At 42.1% G+C, this 24,517-nt stretch overlaps 2 protein-coding genes across 2 annotated transcripts in view; both read right to left on the reverse strand.

The window, feature by feature from the left end:
- Positions 1–810: 810 nt before the first annotated feature.
- LOC145413249 (putative CENPB DNA-binding domain-containing protein 1) lies at positions 811–3,011 on the reverse strand. Its single transcript, XM_080282979.1, has 3 exons — positions 2,937–3,011; positions 1,522–1,665; positions 811–1,209 (listed from the first exon to the last, which is right to left on the reverse strand). The coding sequence occupies exons 1-3, from the start codon at positions 3,009–3,011 to the stop codon at positions 811–813; spliced, it is 618 nt and encodes a 205-aa protein (XP_080139105.1).
- A 14,877-nt stretch (positions 3,012–17,888) lies between these two features.
- LOC145413150 (protein RCC2 homolog) overlaps positions 17,889–24,517 on the reverse strand; it is a 227,766-nt gene continuing 221,137 nt past the window's right edge. Inside the window, exon 6 of the mRNA XM_080282875.1 lies at positions 17,889–18,180. Within this exon, the coding sequence (XP_080139001.1) occupies positions 18,010–18,180 (171 nt within the window). The 3' untranslated portion in view covers positions 17,889–18,009. The remainder of the gene's footprint in view (positions 18,181–24,517) is intronic.

The following is a 24,517-nucleotide window of genomic DNA, read 5'->3' on the forward strand; positions in this document are numbered from 1 at the left end:
GCTGGACAGGCAGAGGTTGCATGCCCTCGGGGAAACCAGTGAAGGAGTGCACGCACTGGCCACAGCTTCCGCCACACACCATTCATCGTCGCCTGGCTCACCTCGTCCCATGCTGCAGTTATATTCTCCAGGACGTCGCGTATGTTGTACCCTCTACAGAACTGCTGTACTGTTGTCCCGTCGTCACTGTCGCAGGCACTTACCAACTGCTTCATCATGCAGCAGAGGTAGTAGGCCTTAAAGGCAGTGATCACCCTAGGTCCATTGGCTGCAACAAAGACATGGTGTTGGGGGGTAGGAACACCACCTCAATATTCCTGGCCCATTCCTTCATTATGAGTGCGTGGCTAGGCGCATTATCCACCACCAAGAGAAATATGTTTGCCAGATTTTCACAAGACGCATACCTCTTCAGCACATAAGAGACGTATGAGTGAAAATATGATGAACAGATATCTGAAGTCAACCAAGCCTTCTTGTTCAACTTCCAGATAACCCCAAGGTTCTCCTTAACATACCCCACCAGAGTCCTGGAGTTCTCCGAGTGGCAGACTAGGAGCAGCTTCAACTTGAGGTCGCCCTCGGCGTTGCCCCCCAGCAGCAGTGTCAGCCGGTCCTTCGAGGGCTTCAATCCTGGCTTAGACCTTTCCTTCGTTGCGAGATACGTCTAGGAGGGCATTCTTTTCCAAAAGAGCCCAGTCTCGTCAAAATTCAACACCTGCTTCGCACTATAGCCACCCTCCACAATGATGCGTTTCAGCTCATCACGAAACGCTGCTGCCACCACCGTATCTGCACTCATTGCCTCACTTACATCTTCACATGGTGGAGACTTGCCCTCCTCTTAAACCGGTCAAACCACCCATGGCTAGCCTTATAGGTCACACTTTCATCAAGCGCATGCCTTACTTTTAGCTCGACCCAGAGCAAGTGAGCCTTAGTGCAAATAATAGCCTGGCTCATGGGCGCCTTGCGCCGGTTCTTGTCTTTCACCCACGTGCGGAGCATCCGCTTCAGCTCCTCCATCGCGGGCTCTCGCTGGCGGGTGATACGGGAGACGAATAAGGTTGCAACCTCCCCAGCAGCAGCCTTAATAGCTTCCTTCTTCTTGATGATGGTGGAGACAGTCGACTGGGCCAGTTGGAGAGCCAAGGCAATAGAACACACACCATCACCTTTGTCGTGCCACTTAAGGATCTCCAATTTCACCTCCAGGGACACAGTCTTTCAGACACTCTTTGTGGGAACATCACCAGCACCACCACTAGCAGGATGCTTACCACCACGACTAGGGCGTCTACCAGCACCACCACTATCCCCACCACGTGCAGCACCCTTACCAGACATGATCACACTTATTTTGGCTAAAATTCACACAGTATCACACTGCACACACGGTTAGAACCACTGCTCTACTCACGGCACTTCTCGAACATAGTTACAATGTGCTGTGATAGCAAGTTGCATAATGTTGGTGGTGCAGTACGATGCGTGGCAGGCGAGAGTAAGGGAGATCCTCACTCTGAGATGGCCAGTACAAGAAGAACGATATGGGTGAGCGCGGGGCAAGCGATGGGTATGGGGCCTGCGCGAGCATTTCTGCGCATCCTGGGAGCCGGGCGGGCTCAGCTGGCCGCGGGAACGCACGCGATTCAAAATTTCGGTCTGCAGGCGCGACATCGGGGGGGCCCATTGTTAAACCGGGGCTCGCCCATCAGGTATCGGGGCCTGATGCAATTTCTACCCCCATCGCTAAGCCAAGGTATCGCATCTAGGGGTATCATATATCGGGGTTTTACTGTGTATATATATATATATATATATATATATATATACTGAGTACGTTTAAGTACTTGGCTAGTGTGATGAGTAAGGATGGAGGTTTGGAGGGTGAAGTGCTTGAAAGGATACAGCAGGGAAGAAAGGTTGCTGGCTCCTTGAAAGCAGTGATAAGAAGCAGGGAAGTGAGCATGGATGTGAAAAAATTACTACATGACAGTATTGTGAGACCAACTCTAACGTACGGAAGTGAAGCTTGGATGTTGCTGGAAGGACATAAGTCAAGAGTGAGAGGAGTGGAAATGAGTTATGGAAGTGAAGCTTGGATGTTGCTGGAAGGATATAAGTCAAGAGTGAGAGGAGTGGAAATGAGTTATTTAAGAGGAACCTGTGGAGTCACATGGAGAGACTGGCTGACAAATGAGGATATAAAGGAGCATTGTGGTGTGGATGTGGATGTGATAGGAAGCATTAGGAGGAACACACTGAGGTGGTTTGGCCATGTGGAAAGGATGGAGGGCAATAGACTGACGAAGAGAGTGTATGTGAGTGAGGTGGAGGGGGGAAGAGGGAGGGGGAGGCCGAGGATGAGATGGAGGGATGGCGTGGAGAGGTATATGAGAGAGGGGGATGTGAGTTGGGAGCGGGGCAGTGAAATGGTGGGGAACAGGGCAACGTGGAGGCAATTTGTTTGTGGCCACCCTGAACGGGATTGAGGCATCTGGCAATAACTAGATAGAATATATATATATATATATATATATATATGTATACAGCAAGTGCTCGCGTAACACGTGGTCACAGAGCGTGATTCTCACAAAACACAGGAGATGCTACTTTGTGTCTCAAAAATGTCACAACACAGAACAAAATAGACATAATGCAGTCAGAGGAAGATGATAATTTTTTACAGCACCTGACTATGCGGTGACGATGGACATAACGCAGCGGGAGTCCCCAGTTTATGTTTCAAAGTCACACTACATGGCCAATAATAGACAGAACACAGAACCAGGCATAAAACTATGCTTGGAAATCACACAATGCGGCAGGTGACAGACAGAGCGCGGATTGTGTCAGCCTGATGCATTGCTATCACGTGTCTGCAAGGGGCGTCATCACGGTCCACTGAGCATTCCTGCCCCAGTTGAACCTACCCTCTTCCAGTTCTCTGGCTGCACACGTGCTCTGTATGATACTTTTTTCTTGGCCACCTGACCCAGCCCAACCATGCTGCCACACCATGACCCTGCAAAATGTTGGAAGTTTCTAATGGAGGAGCAGAAGGTGGATATCATCAAGAGGAAGAAGAGTGGACAATGGAGCTGTGACATTGCAAAATTTTACAAAGTTAATGAGTCCACCATTCATATGATTATCGGCAAGAAGGAAGTCATTCTGAAGACAGCTCAGGCATATGGAGGATCACCCATGGACAAGAGGATACATGTGTCTGACCCTGCTACGGTAATGATGGTGAGGTTTCTGCCGATGTACTGCAACCGGAAAGAAGGAGAGGGTGTGCCAATTGGCTCATTATTTGGTAGGTATATGTCCTAGAATAAAAAAAAAACTGAAAACTGCCCCAAAGTATGAACTTCAGGCTGGCTCAGGTACCATGAAACCCTTTAACATGTAAACATATGGCCCTATACCACAGAATTCCCATAAAGGGGGAGCGTCAGGGTAAAATATTCCTGTGTTTTGTGAGCACTCACTGTATATATATATATATATATATTTAAGATGAGAGTGAACATACATATCCATCCATCCATCATCCAATCCTATGTCGTCCCATGAGGAGCATAGAAGCCCGGGGCCAGGCAAGTTGGCTCTGACATTTAAGATAAGAGTGACCAGCCTCACTCATTCCTGAATGGCATTACGTGGGCAATAACCCCAATCACATCTTGGATATAAACCGTCACTGGCTCGATCCAATTGGGGCACAGCAATTACCCACTAAACCACCAGGTGCCATAATTTGGTTATATGGTTACCACCCAGCATAGTAAATGGTTTCCTCATGTACAGGAAACCAATTGGCTTGTCATTCAGTGCAGAGATACCCATAGGCAGAAGGAATGGGAAAAAAAGACAAAAGAGGAAGTGTAAGGTCATCCATGGCAGAAGGACGAGGAAAGAATGAAGTAAAGAAAGAAGAGAAAGGATATTATCTATCTATCTATTGCCAGGTACCCCAATCCCGTACGGGGTGGCCACAATCAAATCGCCTCAACATCACCCTGTTCCCCACCATTTCACTGCTCTGCTCCCAATTCACACCCCCCTCTCTCATATACCTCTCCACTCCATCCTTCCATCTCATCCTCGGCCTCCTCCTCCCTCTCCCCCCCTCCACCTCACTCACATACACTCTCTTTGTCAGTCTTTCACCCTCCATCCTCTCCACATGGCCAAACCACCTCAGTGTGTTCCTCTTAATGCTTCCTATCACATCCACATCCACGCCACAACGCTCCTTTATATCCTCATTTGTCTCCATGTGACTCCACTGGCTCCTCTTAAATAACTCATTCCCACTGCTCTTGCTCTTGACTTGTGTCCTTCCAACAACGTCCAAGCTTCACTTCCATACGTTGGAGTTGGTATCACAATACTGTCATGTAGTGACTTTTTCACTTCCATGCTCATTTCCCTGTTTCTTATCACTGATTTCAAGGAACCAGCAACCTTTCTTCCTTGTTGTACTGTTTCAAGCACTTCACCCTCCAAACTTCCATCCTTACTCATCACAATCCCCAAGTACTTAAACATACACTGTACTCACATTTTCCATTTCCTCCTCATCCAACCTCACTGTACATTCACTGACTTCACCTCTCTCAAAGACTATCACTTTAATCTTTCCTACATTCACCTTTAGATTCCATTTCTTACACACTCTCCCAAACTCATCCACCAAGCCTTGCAGCTCTGCTTCGTCTTCACTTAACAACACATTATCATCTGCAAACAACAGTACAGGGAGTTTCCAAATACTACCCTCTCTCACTAGGGCCACTCCAACATCCACTACCCTACCTTTTATCTCTTTTATTACCCCATCCATATACAGATTGAACAACCATGGAGACATGACACATCCCTGTTTCAACCCATATAAATATGTATAATATACCAGTACATATAATAAATATACAAATGTGTGTATATATATATTATATATATATATATATATATATATATATATATATATATATATATATATATATATATATATGGGGGGCATGGCGGCTCAGTGGTAGAGTGCCTGACCTGAGACGGAAGTCGTGAGTTCGTGCCCCACCCAGGTAAACTGCCTTGCCGGGAGAGGTAGCATTCTCCTGTCACCTAGCTAGTTGTAGCAGCCATGACTCAGTGGGTTATGGCACTCTAACTGAAAGGTCGGAGGTTCGAGTCCAAGCAAGGGTCACTGGTTGACATCAAGAAGGGCATCAAGTCATAAAGTGCTGCATGCTCCAAAACCAAAGTCCTCTACCCAGGTGCAATGCCTTAGCCCTTATTGAAAAATGGGGACACGGCATAAAACTCAAATATATGTACAGTAATCACTCCAATATCCGGATCAATAGAGCCATCGGTAGGTTCGGATATTGGTTTTGTCCGGATATTGGGCCCCAGCTTATGGACTTGTACTTACGGACCCTAACACAGAGAAACACCTATACAACTCCCTCCGGACATGCATAGCACCTATTTAACACCCAAATCACACCAATAAGGCACATAAATGACTGAAATAAATGCAATAGACACATAAAATGTGGGTTTAGAAGTATGTTCATACATTAATAAACATTCTGGTACTTATGGACTCTAACCGAACCTAACCTAACCGAACCTAACCGAACTCTGAAAAACCCATTCCTACTGCACATGCATGAGGTAAGTTTAGTATGGAAAAGAAGTACAGTATGACACTTTCTGGTAAGTATAGTATGGGGAAAAAATACAATATGAAACATTCTGGTAAATATAGTATGGAAAATAGTACAACATGAAACATTCTGGCTACTTACAGCAAGTCCCTGGCCACCTCGATGAATAACCGCCTCCTCTCGGACTCTGACAGTAAGAGCGATTTCCTGAAGCACTTGCACTACACTCTTCCTGAAGTCTTGCACTGAACTTAGTCACTAACACACAGAAGTCCATTCTTTTCACAGTGTTCACTTTAGTCCAAATAATGTTCCATTAAATTTAAGTGTTGCACATTAACTTTTCCCAAGTTTTTTAAGTTTCCAAAGCCAAAACAAAGAAGGTTAGTTACGTTAAAATTTCTTTTCTACTTAGTCTTTTCTCCCAACTTGAAAACCTTAACACAACACACCGTTTTTTCACTGCACAACACTCAAAATTCCCGTGTGGTCTAGTGGAGAAGTTCTTGCTGTTTATTCACTGTCAGAGCCGAGTATCACTGGCAGGCGTCCAAGGGGTGCATCGGTGGGTAGTGGTGATGGCGTACCGACTACAGAAGACTCTGAAGACAGCCGCAAACTCACGTCGACGGTGACTCCACTGTAGCTGATGTGCTGGGCTGTGGCTCGGAGCATGAGGGCCTGTCTTGGGGAGGCAACGGAGTGGAACCAGGGCTTGGCACAGCGGGGTCACGGGCCTGAAAAAACTGTCAATCGTTGACTGACGCAAGGACCGACGATTCTGGCGATTGATGATGCGCTGCCGGAAAGCACGCACTTCCTCCACGAGTCCCAGGGCCCCATCTCCCTGTCGCAGTCCGGGTGTTCCAGGTAGTCTAGGACGAACTCTAGATGTTCCCGGAGTGCGCTCAGCTTGGGGATGGCTGGAGTAGTGTCCTGCTGGGCGAGTCTGCATCATCATCGCCTTCGTCGTCGGAATCTTCAAGTTCGGGACTGACACCAGCAACCGAAGACGCGATCTCGATATCAGACAACGTCTGATACCCAGGATCGCCCTCGTCGAAATCGTCCAACCACTCACGAACATCGTCCACATCAACATCGTCGCCGTGCGTACGCAGCCGTGCATGGAAGTCATCCACGTCAAACCCTAGGAAATCGTACTCACATCTGTTCCGAGAAGCAGACGAGACCAACCATTTTCAAGAGTTTTCACAGGGACTTCCTTCCATGCACTAACCCAGTTGTACAGCGCAGACTTGATGTTGTAGCGGCGAAGGTTTTCCAAAAGTCCGCTTGCCTCGAGTGTCCACGTCCTTCCCTGCGCTCGTCCTCGTCCTCGAGAACCACCATCACCTCGTCCAGGAACTTCCGACGGTACAGGCGCTTTGTTGCCCACGATCACTCCTTGGTCCATTGGTTGAATGAGAGCAGTCGTATTAGGTGGCAGAAACATGCACCTAATACGGCCATTCTCAGCAACCAAGTCCTTGTCGCACGGGTGGGCAGGTGCATTGTCGAGGAGAAGGAGAGCCTTTACCTGATCGCGAGGAATTCCCAGTGTCTTCGTCTGGTAATGTATGACCTCCTTGTGAAGTGATGGTGAAACCAGTCTTTGAAAATCACAGCTGTGAACCATGCTTTCAAAGAATGGTACCATACGACAGGAAGGACATCCATCACCCCACGAAGGCACCGAGGCTGCTTTGCACGGCCAACAATAACGGGACTTAAGCCGGTGCATGCCGTTAGCATTGGCACAACACAAAGCAGATATCCGTTCCTTAGAAAGCTTGCGGCCAGGTACACGCTTCTCCGTCTCATCGGCGAGAGTGTTCGTTGGCACCGACGATAGAATAGGCCAGTTTCGTCAGCGTTATAGACTTGACCGAGAGTGAGGCCCTCCCTGTCGATCAAGCCTTTCACCTTGTGCGAAACTCGTCCACTCCATCCTCGTTAGCGTCCAATGCTTCGCCATGTGCTTTACGGTTAGTAAGGCCATGTCGCAACTTGAACGCGAAGGCCAACCCTCGGATGCCTTGAAGTCTAGGGCGTCGTGAAGCCTTGCAAACTTCTCAGCAGCAGCCTTCAGCTCCGTTCCACGTACCATCACACCAGCTGCACGTTGCTGTCGATACCAAATCAACGTGGAGGCGGTCGATCTCTGCATACTTGGGAGTAAACATAACCTTCCTCTCCACGTTGCGTTTGCTTCTCGACGAGAAGTCAGCCGTGTACTGCATGAGCTTGTCTCGGGAACGCTAGATATCAAACAAAGTCGACCGGGCCAGGTTGAACTCGCGGAGAATGCGAGAGGAAGACCAACCCGCATAAACCTTCTCCAATATCTCCCGTTTATTCTCCAGAGTCAACACCACTCTCTTCCTTTTCTCAGGAGGCGGGGCCATCATCACACACACTACGAGTAGGGCAGAGAGCAGCAGGAGGCCTTGCTGCAAGTACGGCACCACCACCTCAGCGAGCACGTGGGCAGCCATGACGAACAGCGCAGGTCCAGTCGCGGTGAGAGACAGGCGGGAAGTGGGGATGATGCAGCGCGCTCTATCGGACGTCGGAGGAATGACGAACCAAAACAATGCTCTCACGCGGCGCGCGCGGCAAGTTCAAATTACGGACCCGGCAAAAAATCGGTTTTTTTCCAATTTTTTTGGATTTTCGGACCATTTTGGGAATGTTTGATCCCAGGACGATAAGGTTCGGTTAGTGGGGATGTTCGGTTATTGGGCGTCCGGATATTAGAGTGATTACTGTATATATATATATATATATATACGGTATATATATATATATATATATATATATATATATATATATATATATATATATATATATATATATACTGTATATAGACAGATGGATATAGATATATATATTTAGTGTGTATATGTGTATATATGGTTATATATATATATATATATATATATATATATATATATGTATATATATATATATATATATATATATATATATATATATATATATATATATAACAATATTATATAAGCATCTTGGAGCCTTTGAAAAACGAAAAATGATATACATATATATATATATATATTGTGTGTGTGTGTATGTACACTCAAACCCCTGCTATCATACGTTCAGCTATCACGCTTATCTGCTAGCACACACACATCAAATGCACAACCATACATGCTATCACACACCCCAAGACCGCTACCACGTGTCGAGTTTGAAGACAGGCTAAGCGAAACTTATTCACACGGCACTTCATACGAGGTTTGCAGAGGATACGATGGTTAATCAGAACGGCAACGTGGTAAAATTCCCGATTATAGCATGGGGATTTGGAATGCATCTGAACGGATTCCTGCCGAAGACACGACGGGCAAAACAGTGACCAAAACCCATTCGGCTCGAAAGAATATATTGTACTACAGCATTGAAAAACACTGAATACTTATTAATATTGTATTTTAGAATAAATATCAATCATTTTGAAACCCTTATAAAGAGTTAATATTTCTTATGCCGAAAAAACTGATGTCGATAAAGTAATCATGTGTTTACAACTGAGACAGGGCTCTGACGACAGTGTGAGGAATGTGTGTGATAGCGTCCAAGTTTTGTTCCACTTAAATGTTCCTCAGCCATTCCTGATATAAGGTACCATGTGATACCCCCTTTAGCTGTGGACACTGAAGAAATGGAGACAGCCAAAGAGATCTGGCGGCAACTAAGCCACTCCCAAGCCTCGGAACCCATCAAACCACCCAAGCCGTAATCCTTATAAAAGTTTGATGGCCTTTTATGTTGTTTACTTATTCATTATACTGTTATTATTATAATAATGCTTTATTTCATGTTAGAGGAGAGATTGGCAGGAAATCGTAGGCATAAAGTGGTTAAAAGTTAGAAAAATGGGCCACCGAAAAACCAATTAGAAATTTTCCCATTGATTGTTCAGTTCAGCTATCGCGTATTCAGCTATCACGCGCATTTCCTGTGACCAATTAGGCACGACAGCAGGGGGTTGAGTGTATATGTATGTAGTGCTGCTTTCACATGTCTGCCCTGTCTTCTTTCCTTCTTCTTCTGTCTTTGCTTCTTTCTTTCCTCTTCCTTCTGTCTACAGGTGACTCTACTCTAGGTGACAAGGCAAATGGTTTCCTGTACACAAGGATACCACTTATTACACTGGGTGGTAACCATATAACCAAATTATAGTGCTCCAATTGGACTGAGCTGGTGCAGGTTTATAGCCAAGGGATGGTTGGGGTTTATTGTTCATGTAATGGCACTCAGGGATGAATGAGGATGGTTACTCTCATCTTAAATGTCAGGACCAACATGCCTAGCACTGGGCTCTTACACTCATGGGGCAACACAGGATTGGATGATGAAAATGATTACATATATATATATATATATATATATATATATAATTTATATCTATTTATCTACTGCCAGACTCCTTAATCCCGTAAGAAGTGCCCACAAGCAAATCGTCTCCATGTCGCCCTGTCCTCTGCCATTTCATTGCCATGCTCCCAGCTCACACACCCCCTGTCTCACATACCTCTCCACTCCATCACTCCACCTCATCCTTGGCCTCCCCCTCCCTCTGCCCCCCTCCATCTCAATCATATACACTCTCCTTGTCAATCTCTCACTCTGCATCCTCTCCATATGGCCAAACCACCTCAATGTCTTTATCATAATGCTTCCTATCATATCCACATCCATATATATATATATATATATATATATATATATATATTTATATTTTGTGGTAGATGGGAGCACTCATCATCCACTCACTCGATGTAGTGCTGCTGTCGGGTGTCTGCCCTTTTCTCTCCTCCATTCTTCTCTCCTTCCATCCTCTTCTGTCTTTCTGTCCTTCATTCCTTCCTTGTCCTTGTGCCTACAGGTGACTTTACACTCCCTCTTCTGTTTTTCTTTCCTTCACTCTTTCGTTTTCCTTCTGCCTTTCGGTGATTCTACTCTGAATGACAAGCCAAATGGTTTCCTGTACACCAGGAAACCATTTACTACGCTGGGTGGTAACCATATAACCGAATTTTGGCGCCTGGTGGTTTAGTGGGTATTTATTGCGCTCCAATCGGATTGAGCTGGTGAAGGTTTATATCCAAGGGATGGTTGGGGTTTATTGCTCATGTAATGCCACTCAGGGATAAGTGAGGCTGGTCACTATCATCTTTAATGTCGGGACCAACTGCCTTGCCCCGGGTTCCTACGCTCCTCATGGGAAAATGTAGGATGGATGGATGTGTGTATATATATATATATATACATACTGTACAGTATATATGTATATATAATATACTATAGCAGTAAGTGTGTGTGTGTGTGTATTTTGGGCAGCCAAAACTACATATTCAAATTGCACCAAAATTGGCACAAAAATCGCAAAAATTTCGCTGATGTGAAAAAACTTGGTCTCATCACGATTGTAAAACTTTTACTATATTTAATAAGCGATCACATTTTGACCAGAAGACACTGCTCCCAAAGCCTGCCATAGGATCTCCATAGAATTTGCTGCCCAGAGGTAGAACTAAAATGAACTGGGTTCCATTTCCAAAGCTGCAAATAACACGATCAATTGGTTAGCTGCAAAAAAACCCAAGTGACAACATTACACTAGAACAGCACATAAATGCGAGAGCCCTTCGCAGGAGCAAGTGCGAGGGGCCCGAAGGGCCCAAGAGCACTTGTATATATATATATATATATATATATATATATATATATATATATATATATATATATATATATATATATCATCATCATCATCATCCGCACCTCCCTTCCCACCATAGGGCAGGGTGAGGAGTAGCAATGTCCAGACAGCCCAAATTTGCCCAATCCAATGGGCCACACTTCCATTCACTCATCATTCAAGCCCCCGGAATCCTGGCTCTATCGGATACACCAAAAACATTCACCACGTTCTGTAGCTTCACATAATCGTATCCGATAGAGTCAATCCAGACGTTACCATGTTAAACAAGGGTGCCAAAATCCCTGATCATGCACTTCTCCTCACAACATTCATCCAGCCAGCTCGATCTCCTGTCAGTTCCCTAGCCTTACTGACTTCCAAACCTCTCTTTCTCGCATGTTCATCCACCATATCTCTCCACCTTCTCCTTGGCCTACCTCACCTCCTCCCTCCTTCGAATTCCCTCAGATATACCTTTTTCACCACTACTGTTATTCATTCTCTCCACATGACCATACCATCTCAGTACACTCTCTTCAGTTCTGGTGTCCACCAACTTCCTCACTCCGCATCTTTCACGAATCATTGTTTCATATCCTATCCACCCTCTGTACTCCACATACATTCCTCAGCAGTCCCATCTCCACTGCTATTACTCTTGACTTTTCATTTTCATGCCACACCATAGTCTGACATCTATATGTTAGAGTTGGCACTAACACTCCTTCATGTAAGCCTCATGCAGCTGCAGCACTCAAGCCTCTGTTACTTATCAAGGCCTTCATTGAACCAGCTACTTTTCTTCCTGTGTCACTCTACTTTCAACTTCTTTAGAACATTTTCCTCTTTTCTATCACTGTACCCAGGTATTTGAACTCTCTCACTTATTCCAGTCTCTCTCCATTCACTGTTACATCGCACTGGGTGTCACCTTCTCTCTCAATAACCATCACTTTACTCTTTTCTACATTTAATCTCAAGGCACGATGCTTATAGACATCAGCAAAACTCTGCACTACCCTACCAAGTTCTTGTCTGGTACCTGCATGCAGTGCTGCATCATCAGCATACAAGAAATTTGAGATTTCCATTCATCACCATTCATTACCAATGCCATCCCTCTCTCCATTAAAGTACTCTTGTTTTTACTTCTCTCATCACCCTATCCATATATATATATTGAACAACCATGGAAACATCACACAACCTTGTCGCACACCCACACCGATCGTGAACCATTCACTTAGATGCCCATGAGCCCTTACACATGCTTCACTATCATCATAAAAACTCTTGATGGCACCTAGCAGCTTACCCTCTACACTGTACATGCACAAAACTTTCCACAATCCTTCTCTGACCACTTTGTCATATGCTTTTTCCAGATCCATGAATATCATAATCACCTCATGGTCCTTCTCACAAGCCTTCTCTACCATCTGTCTCACTGTAAATATTTGGTCCGCACATCCTCTGCCACTCCTAAAGCCACCCTGCTCATCACTCACAAGGACTTCTGATACCTCTCTTACTTTATAATAATTCTTCCTTATACTTTCTCTACCACACTCAATAAATTTATGCCACAATAATTCTTGCACTCACTTTGCTCACTTTTATTTTTGTACAAGGGTACAATCACAGCCTTCTTCCACTCTGCAGGCACAGTTTCACTCATCCATGCCTTCTTACATATCTCCAGCAAGCATTTCATTCCACTCTTTCCACTACACTTAAGCATCTATGCATACACCTCATCAACTCCTGCTGCTTTCACATTTTTCAGCCGCTTCACAGCACTCTTCACCTCTGCGAGTGTCACGTCTCCTGGTACTGCATTCCTTCTCTGCACACGCCCAAAACCAATCATGTTTACAGCTGCTCTGCCCTCTCTATTCCCATTCATCAGGCTTTCAAAATATTCTTTCCATCAGGTCCTTACTTCATCTCCATGGATTAATAATGTACCACCTACATCCTTCACACCATCACAGTTCTTTCCACTTTCACTTCTACATTTCTGCACCTCTTTCCAGAATAGCTTTCATTTTCAGAGTAGTTCGCATTCATTTTTCTTCCTAGATCCTCATTTACCTCCTCCTTTTTCCTCTTCACTAGTCTCTTTACATGCTTCTTGCTCTTAACATATTCAGTTCTTATTTCAACTGAACCCCTGTCCTGTAACCACTTTAGCCACTTCTTTCTCTTCTCCTCCACCATTTTCTTTACCTCCTCATCCCACCATGCCATACCTTTCTTCTTTGTTGTTACTCCTGCTACACCATACACCACTTTAGCATTCCTAACTAAGGAATCCCTATATGCATTCCACAGGCTCTCCATATCCATTTCATTCCAATTTAGTATTTCTAACTCCTCCTCTACTTTGGTCCTGTAATCATCTGCCATTTCTTTGATCCTCAGTTTCTCAGTTTTCAGTCTTTCTCCCTGACTGCTCCTCTCTCTCCTGATCCACCTCACCCCTCTCAGCTTGATCTTGCATACAACAATAATATGATCTGACGGACCTTCACACTGTCCTCTCACGGGCCTCGTATCAGCAACCATTCTCGTCATCGACCTCTCTACGAGCATGTAATCAATCAGGCTTCTTTAAGCACGATCCCCATTCTCTCTATATCCATCCATCATCTAATCCTACGTTGCCCCATGAGAAGCATAGGAGCCCGGGGCTAGGAAAGTTGGTCCTGGCATTTAAGATGAGAGTGACCAGCCTCATGCATCCCTGAGTGGCATTACGTGAGCAATAAACCCCGACCATCCCTTGGACATAAACCTTCACCGGCTCAATCCGATTGGAGCACCTTTAAAACCCACTAAACCACCAGGAGCCAAAATCTGGTTATATGGTTACCACCCAGCATAATAAATGGTTTCCTGGTGTACAGGAAACCATTTGGTTTGTCACTCAGTGTAAAGTCACCCACAGGGACAAGGAAGAGGAAAGAATGAAGGCAAGAAAGACACAAGAGGGAGTGTAAAGTCATCTGCAGGCAGAAGAAAGAATGAAGGACAGAAAGACAGAAGAGGATGGATGGAAAGAAGGACGGAGGAGTGGAAAGGGCAGACACCCGAGAGCAGCACTACAACAAGTGAGTGGGTTGTGAGTGTCCCCACCTAACATGCATATTTATGTGCATCTCTGTGTTTGAAATATGAGTTACAAATGCACAACCTCCTCTCCTGACACATATCCTTTAGTCTCTTCCCATTATCATTTTCTTCTGGTACTCCATAACCCATTATGTCATCCTCAAGACTCGTGCCTACTCTTCCATTCATATCCCCCATTACAATCACTTCATAGCTTCTGGGCATTTCTCCCAATGCTTCACAAAAATTTAATGGGTATATACTCAAAAATATACATAAATATTCATTTATTTTATCAGTTACATACTTTTCTGAGTATTGTACCTATTTCAATACTTTGGTAATTTACTGAAAGAAAATAAATACTGTATAATGATCAAGAGGGGAAAAATAAAAGGAAGGAATGTTAATACATCTCTCATTCTCTCTCTCTCTCTCTCTGCCCTCCTACTGTTGTGTTCCATAAAAAAATCACTGGTCCCTTCCTAAACTCCATTTACACACTAGTCAGATACATTCCATCAATTTTTTGTGCAGACTACAATAGACTGTCCCCAACTTTTGCTCTACCTACCATACACCTACAGCCATTCCCATGAACTTTTTTGCTCATGACCCAATAACTGAAGACAGGGACGGATTTCACACTGCTACATAGTAAGCCATTCCAATACCATCACAATAAATTGCTTTTATAGTAAAATTCAATAATCCTGAAAACTACCTACTAAAAACAGAGAAGAGACAGACTGAGTCATAAAGAATATAAAAGTACTTATTGCTGTTGTACATGAACCAATATTGTAGGCTATGGGTACACACTATCAAGTTAGTTTAATCCTTCTGTTAGACATCATTTTTGTATTCTTGCTATTTCCTAGAAATTTCCTGCAGTTTGTGTAAGGATTAATTTTTCAAACAATAGGAGTTAAACAATTACTTTAGCCATTTACCTACTGAAAGTCCTTCTTATATTGAATAAAATTATCAAGAAGTAGCAAGAACAGATTAAAAACAATGTCTTCTGATCAAAGGTGTTCAATGGAGAGAAACTTTGGTCACATTTTCCAATGGCAGTAATATAAATTCCTTAGCATTTGACTCAATCCTCTAAAATGAGCCATTAACCCTTTCACTGCTACTCGTATAGTCAGGCTAACATCAGACATTTCAATACTGAGGAGAAAACTCAGCAGTCAAAGAGTTAAAGCTATCTTCTGTTGCTATAAATACACTTCGGTATATTATTCTATCTAATGCCACATTGTTTAGTCTCACAAGATTAATCCTAGCAGTCAAAGGGTTAACATAAGCTCAGTACAGTACTAATAAATAGAGTACGTAATTACTAGTTCTTCATAACTGACAATCACAGAGGCAAACAGTAAATTCTTGATTCGGCAGAGAGTCAATTATTCTTCGTTATCTTTTTAATGATGAATTCGCAATTGTAACTTCTTGGAATTCCTCATATTCAACATTATGACTTTAAACCTACTACCTCTATCATTCAGGAATTTAGTCTGTAATTAATTCCAAATGAACTACAAAGGGGATCTTCAGGAAGTCAGATATTTCTGATTAATGCTGATTTATTAGGAAAGACTTAGGAACGTGATGTAGGGAAATACTGTATAAGTTAGAGACATAACTTTAATCCTACCTGGTTTAGTCAATGAGCTCCAGAAGAATGTTCATTGTCAAAACCAATCAAGAATAAAGCTTTGTCCCTACCTCACATTTCTTCTACATCAACGTTCTATACCTGCAATAGTACGTACACTTTATTTCTAAATTTACCCATACCCAAACTCTCAACCTCATGCAACATTGGCAGACAGAATTGGGATGATTACAGTAACGACCTACATCTATGGTATTATCTGCTAAGAATCAAGAAACTGTTGTTCAAAGGCTGTGTAATCAGTGTTTAAATGTTACCAATTCAATGAATCATACATGGAAAAAAGACAATAATCATGGAAAAACAATTTAAAAAATCAAATCTTGTCAGTGAAACATGATCATTAATTCTACAGAAATAATATCATATAACTGAACATACACCTATAACAACTCATGAATTCATGTTCCTAAACAAAATCTGCTTATCTTCAAAACGGACAACAAAATGAACACTTGTGCTAATACTTTAATTAATCGAGTAAATTCACTGCATACTTACAGATAAAAGGCTACGAAAACTTAATTTTGTAACGTTAATTCTGCAATTGTAAACCTTTCCACTGATATGGCTGACAGCTAAGGATACCAGTGCTTCCATTGCTGAAAAATCAAATACCCTTAAGTCTACCCATCTATCCTAGTCAAGCACCTGGACCGAGGGAGAGGAAACAAAGAAAATTAAACAATGCACAAATCACTCATTAATCTCACACTAGACCAACGAGTCTTCATTCAAAAACACATACCATCTACATTCTCATGCATTACTTGTAAATGATGCTAGTAGCAGCAATACCTAGCTGTACAGACCTCCATCTAGCACGAGGTAGAAGAGGTAGTTACCGTTTGATCACAAGGTATTTTACCCAAGACTCTGGTATTTGAACTGCACACTATAATTTGATCCCTGTGATCATTCCAAAAATTGTATTATAAAAGTGACATGTGTGTTTATTCATGACTGTCCTATCTACAGAACTTCTACAGAAAGGGAAACATGGGAATTGTACTAAACACAATACTGTACTTTCATTTACTCATTTAAAAATAAATAATAATAATAATAATAATAATAATAATAATAAAACAAATCTCAAAGTGTCACGCTGAGGCAGAGGAATATTTTCTGATGCACTCCATACCAAATTTCTATATAGACAGCATAAAAAAAAAAAAAAAAAAAAAAAAAAAAAAAACTCTTGGTCAGTTAATACTGTCATCAGATTACCAGTACTTGTATTTTGGTGTTCAACAAACCTGATTAAACTGCTCAACTAACGAAACCTTCCCAACAGTTATACACTGGGTATGACAAACTTAATGAGTGCAGCAGTGAACTGCTGCCATGTGTACTACAGTGATATCATGAAAAAGCTCTTGTACAAAATTACACAAAATTCTACAAAGTCTCCATATTAATTAAGAGATGACAGCATTGAACTGCATGGTAGTCATATGCTGAGGCACAAACTTTGGCTGATAAATGATAAGCCAAAATCTGTGCCCTGGTGCACTGCTTTAACTAATAACTGAAATATAGTGGTAATAGGAAAACAATTATAATTCTGTAATAGATCTTATAATGATGTTTCCTTGGGCCACAATATACCTATATAACTGGATGCAGTACACTGAAAGTCAACATGATAGGCTCAATCAAACAACATATACAGTACACTACTGTCTCTTGGAGAAAAAATCATAAAGGTTCCCTTTAAAAAAATATGAATAAATAAATACATAAAATATTAAATAAATAGAATACAAAAATAAACAATTGAGTATTTCTTGTATCTACAGTGTAATCTCTTTCAGCTTCTCCAGGATCTCCTTATCCTTCTCTGTTTCATCGCGGACCAGCATGATGGTGTGTCCCATTCCACATGATACCTGGGAAACATAGGCACCTTCCAATGTCTTCACCTCCTTCGGTTGAGTGCTGGATTTGATATTTTCACCCAGGCCCTGCAACACAGCACAATTTGATTACCATACATTGTTAACTAAATATTTTTTATTATTTATTCTTGTTATCTCTGGGCTGTTATGTCCTGCTTATGACACGATTTCTGAGTGTCACCTGAATTATTGTGCTAGTACTGTGCTGTTGGAAGTAAGTAAGTGTGTGTGTGTGTGTGCATGTGTGCGTCCGTGCGTGTACACTCAATCCTCGTAAATCGCGGCAATTTGGGTCTGGACCACTTCCGCAATTTACAAATTCCGTGGTTTATAAATTATAACTCTTATGTGAAAAATGAATTTGGGTCTGGACTTTGGCCAACCACCCCCCACAGCACCCTACCTACACCTATCTAGGCACTATCAAACACAAACATACAAATTCAGGAATATTCAATAGAATTTAATAGAAATAAGCAATGTTATGGGATCTCACCTTAATCCTATGACGATACTGCTTAAGCGAATGGAGTGGGATGGTGTTGGGAAGAACTTAGAACCTCTCAGCATGAGGTGGGGGTGCTCCCTTCTCAACACGACAAATGAGCTCCACACGTTGACTGTACGACAACGGCGGCTGCTTCTTCATGCCATACTACTTAGGGTGCTTCATCGGGGGTTCAGGAGGGGCCATGGAAGGTAGGAGGTGGGGGGGAAGGTGCACAAAAAAAAGGCAGGTAGATCTCGTACTCCATGGCAATGGTTTGTAGTGTGCCGACTGGCGGGAAGAACAACAACAACGTGGTGGCATTAGTATGCACACTTGGCACCAGGGACGGGTGGTGATTGGTTGTTGGGTCGCGATTTTCAAATTGAATGCCGCGGTTTACGATTCTCCTTGGAAAAGGCCCACTTCGGTGCCTAGGTCCGTGATTTTCGTGACTTAACAGCGATTTAAGGGTGCCGGCAGTCTGACAGCCACTTAGCCGTGATTTACGAATCCGTGATTTATAAACAAGCGATTTACGAGGATTGAGTGTATTTACCTAATTGTATTAACCTATTAGTAGTATACAGGAATTGAGCAATGCTTGTGTTGTCCTGTCTCCATATCCACATTTATCTAGTCTACTTTTACACACATGAATGTTTTTCTCCTGCGCCACCTTTTCATCTAAGTCATTCCAAATATTTATGTATTTACCTAAAATACCTAATTGTGATATACACAAAATGTGCTATACTCGTGGGTTCCCATCGCTGTTTCTCAGTAAGTCAAATTAACCTTTAAACTCGTTTAAGCTTTTAGACTGGATGATCTCTTGTCCAGGCTATTCCAAAAGTCTATACTTCTGTAAGGAAAGCTATATTTCTTGATATCCTTCAAGCAGCTTGACTTTTTCAATTTCATCCTGTGTTCTCTTGTTGCTCTCTTATCCCATAAAAAGAGATCTTCTTTGTCAATTTTATCTACTCCCACCATGGTCCTAAACACTTCAATCATGTCTCCCCTCTTTTTCCTTTCCTCTAAGGAAGGCAAATCCAGCTTTTCCAGCCTCTCTCTGTATGACAGATCTGCCAGACTGGGGACCATCTTGGTTTTGGTTCTTTGTATTCTCTCAATCGTTTAAATCTTTCTTTTTGTGTGGGGACCACACTACCGCTGTATATTTTAACCTGGGGCGGATCATGGCCATTATCAATTTTTTCATCATCTCCTCATCCATATAATGAAATGATACTCTTATGTTAGTCAACAGTTTACACGTCTCTCTAACTATCTTGTTAATGTGTTTTTCAGGTGACAGACTATCTTGGATCAGGACTCCCAAATCTTTCTCTTCTCTCGTTTTTGTGATTAATTCATTACCCAACGAATAATTCAGTGATGGCCTCCTGGTACTGTTACCCATTTCCAATATTTTACATTTCTTTACATAAAATTTCATTTCCCACGTCCGGCTCCTATCATGTATCCTATCCAGATCCTCCTGCAGCATTTTACAATCCTCCTCAACTTCAACCTTCCTCAAGATCTTTACATCATCAGCAAACAGACTTGCATAACTGTTCCCTCCATCTACCATATCATTTACGTAAATCAGGAAAATTACTGGCGCCAACACCGAGCCTTGAGGGACTCCACTTGTTACTTCCCTCCATCCAGACATCCTATCCTTTATTACTGTCCTCATTTGTCTGTCTCTCAAAAAGTCTCTCATCCATTCCAGGAGTTTCCCCTTCAGTCCTCCTATATATTCCAGTTTCCACATTAGTCTCTTATGAGGTACCTTGTTGAAGGCCTTCTCTAATTCTAAGTACACACAATCCACCCAACGATCTCTCTCCTGTACCACATCAATCGCTCTTGAGTAAAAGCTCAACAAGTTGGAAACACATGACCTTCCACTTCTGAATCCAAACTGACATTCAGCCAAAATATTCATCTCTTCTAGATAGTTTATCCATCTGTCTTTCAGGATTCTCTCGCACAATTTTGCGACCATGCTGGTTAGAGACACTGGTCTATAATTCAGGGGTTCTTCCCCGTTTCCTCCCTTATAAATTGGTACCACATTAGCCCTCTTCCATTCTTGTGGCACTTTCCCCTCTTCCAGAGGACACACGATTAAACTGTGAATTTTATCTGACAGTTGTTCTCTGCATTCCTTCAGTACTCAATTAGAAATTCCATCAGGTCCTGGCGCTTTCCTTACGTCTTGAGTTTCCAGTAATTTATACACTTCCTGTACCTCCACTTTTATATCTTTTATCACCAGTACATAATCACTCCCTCACCTTCCACAAACTCTTTTTCATTAGTGAAAACTGATTGGAAACATTTGTTCATTATGTCAGCTAGCATTGCTGCATCTTTATAGACCTCTCCTTTTACTTTCAGTTTGGCGATTCCTTCCTTTTGTTTCAGTCTGCCATTAACAAATCTATAAAACAGTTTGGGTTTATCCTTGCATTTGTCTATTATACCTTTTTCAAAATTCCTTTCTTCTTCTCTACGTATTCTTGTGTATTCATTTCTAGTTCTTTTATATTCTTCCTTTGTTCTGTTGTTACCTCTCTTTCTCCAGTTGTTCCACGCCTTATCTCTCTCTTTTTTTGCTATCATACACCTTCTATTAAACCACTTCTTTTTCCTGTTTTCTTTCTCTCTTACTCTTGGTACAAATTTTTCCACTCCCAAATTACAGAGGTCTAGAAAGATATCCCACTTCCTCTGTATCTCTCTTGTTTCTCTGAATTTTCTCCAATCTGCATTTTCAAAAATTTTTCTCAATCCTGTAAAATTTGCTTTCCCAAAGTTTTATCTTCCCTGCCTGTAAAGCTCGTCTCTTGGCTCAACGTTCCCTATTATCATCTGGAACTCAGTGACCACATGATCACTTTTTCCTATGGGACAGAAATATTTCAATGATTCTATTACATCGAGTTCTTTGGTAAACAGTAAGTCTAACCTTGCTGGTGTGTCCTCACCTCGGAACCGTGTCTCTTCTTTGACCCATTGCGTCATCACATTATTCATTATTATATTTAATAATGTAGCGCCTCACGAATCCTCGCTGCCTCCTAAGTCCCCTTCCTCCCAGTTCACCTCTTTACAGTTAAAGTCACCCACCAAAATTATACTGTTTCTTTTCTCAATTATTTTTTGTAAATAACTAGCCATATCTGACAACATCTCCTGGTATTCATCATCATTCCATGCTCTCATCTTAGGAGGAACATACACTACTGCTGTATCTCTCTTGCCATTCTCTCCAGTTTCTAATTTCATATATATCACTTCAGCCCTGCCTTCTCCCATTTCCACGGTATCTACATTTATGTTGTTCTTCACTGCTATCATCACTCCTCCTCCCGTTTTTCTTTTCTATCTCTTCTCCACAGTTTGTATTTACCATCTCCCAAATGAACATCAATATCTTCTCTTAATTTGGTCTCTACAAAGCACATGACATAAGGTTCATGTTCTCTCAAGAAATCATTAATTTCAAGCCTTGCCGATATGAAACCATCAACATTAGTATATACCACCTTCAAATTATTTTTAATGTTTTTTTATACCCTCTTCTCTCCGTTGGTACCACTTCCTCAATTTCCGTGTGTGTGTGTGTGTGTGTATTTACCTATTTGTAGTATACATGAATTGAGTGATGCTCGTGTTGTCCTGTCTCCATATCCACATTTATCTAGTTTACTTTTACACACATGAATGTTTTTCTCCTGTGCCACCTTTCGTCTAAGTCGTTCCAAATACATTGTATTTACCCAATATACCTAATTGAGATACACACGAAATATGATATGCTCGTGGGTTCCCATCGCTGTTTCTCAATAAGTCAAATTTAGCTTTAAACTCGTTTAAGCTTTTAGACTGGATGATCTCTTCGTCCAGGCTATTCCATAAATCTATACTTCTGTAAGGAAAGCTATATTTCTTGATATCCTTCAAGCAGCTTGACTTTTTCAATTTCATTCCGTGTCCTCTTGTTGCTCTCTTATCCCATAAAAACTGATCTTCTCAGTCAATTTCATCTACTCCCACCATGGTCCTGAACACTGCAATCATGTCTCCCCTCTTTCTCCTTTCCTCTAAGGAAGGCAAATCCAGCTTTTCCAGCCTCTCTCTGTATGACAGATCTGCCAGACTGGGGACCATTTTGGTTGCTGTTCTTTGTATTCTCTCAATCTTGTTTATATCTTTCTTTTTGTGTGGGGACCACACTACCGCTGCATATTCTAACCTGGGGCGGATCATGGCCACTATCAATTTTTTCATCATCTCCTCATCCATATAATGAAATGCTACTCTTATGTTAGTCAACAGTTTACACGTCTCTCAAACTATCTTATTAATGTAGCTTTTCAGGTGACAAACTATCTTGGACCAGCACTCCTAAGTCTTTCTCTTCTCTCATTTTAGTGATTAATTCATTACCCAACAAATAATTCATTGATGGCCTCCTGGTACTTTTACCCATTTCCAATATTTTACATTTCTTTACATTAAATTTCATTTCCCACTTCTGGCTCCTATCATGTATCCTATCCAGATCCTCCTGCAGCATTTTACAATCCTCCTCAACCTCTATCTTCCTCAAGATCTTTACATCATCAGCAAACAGACTTGCATAACTGTTCACTCTATCTACCGTATCATTTATGTAAATCAGGAAAATTACTGGCGCCAACACAGAGCCTTGGGGGACTCCACTTGTTACTTCCCTCCATCAAGACATCCTAACCTTTATTACTGTCCTCATTTGTCTGTCTCTCAAAAAGTCTGTCATCCATTCCAGAAGTTTCCCCTTCAGTCCTCCTATATATTCTAGTTTCCACATTAGTCTCTTATGAGGTACCTTGTCGAAGGCCTTCTCTAAGTACACACAATCCACCCAACCATCTCTCTCCTGTACCACGTCAATCGCTTGAGTAAAAGCTCAACAAGTTAGAAACACATGACCTTCCACTTCTGAATCCAAACTGACATTCAGCCAAAATATTCATCTCTTCTAGATAGTTTATCCATCTGTCTTTCAGGATTCTCTCGCACAATTTTGCGACCATGCTGGTTAGAGACACTGGTCTATAATTCAGGGGTTCTTCCCTGTTTCCTCCCTTATAAATTGGTACCACATTTGCCCTCTTCCATTCTTGTGGCACTTTCACCTCTTACAGAGAACACATGATTAAACTGTGAATTTTATCTGCCAGTTGTTCTCTGCATTCCTTCAGTACCCAATTAGAAATTCCATCAGGTCCTGGGGCTTTCCTTACATCTTGAGTTTCCAATAATTTGTACATTTCCTGTACCTCCACTTTCATATCTTTTATCACCGGTACATTTCTAGTCACTCCCTCCCCTTCCACAAACTCTTTTTCATAAGTGAAAACTGATTGGAAACATTTGTTCATTATTTCAGCTTGCATTGCTGCATCTTTATAGATCTCTCCTTTTACTTTCAATTTAGTGATTCCTTCCCTTTGTTTCAATTTGCCATTAACAAATCTATAGAACAGTTTGGGTTCATCCTTGCATTTGTCTATTATACCTTTTTCAAAATTCCTTTCTTCTTCTCTACGTATTCTTGTGTAATCATTTCTAGTTCTTTCATATTCTTCCTCTGTTCTGGTGTTGCCCGTTTCTCCAGTTGTTCCACGCCTTATCTCTTTCTTTTTTTGCTATCATACACCTTCTATTAAACCACTCCTTTTTCCTGTTTTCTTTCCCTCTTACTCCTGGTACAAATTTTTCCACTCCCAAATTGTAGAGGTCTAGAAAGATATCTCACTTCCACTGTACCTCTCTTGTTTCTCTGAATTTTCTCCAATCTGCATTTTCAAAAAAGTTTCTCAGTCCTGTGAAATTAGCTTTCCCAAAGTT

This window comes from Coenobita brevimanus, chromosome 95, assembly GCF_032717465.1.
Source record: "Coenobita brevimanus isolate Jiangsu-jjx chromosome 95, ASM3271746v2, whole genome shotgun sequence".
In the NCBI taxonomy this organism is placed as follows: Eukaryota; Metazoa; Arthropoda; class Malacostraca; order Decapoda; family Coenobitidae; genus Coenobita; species Coenobita brevimanus.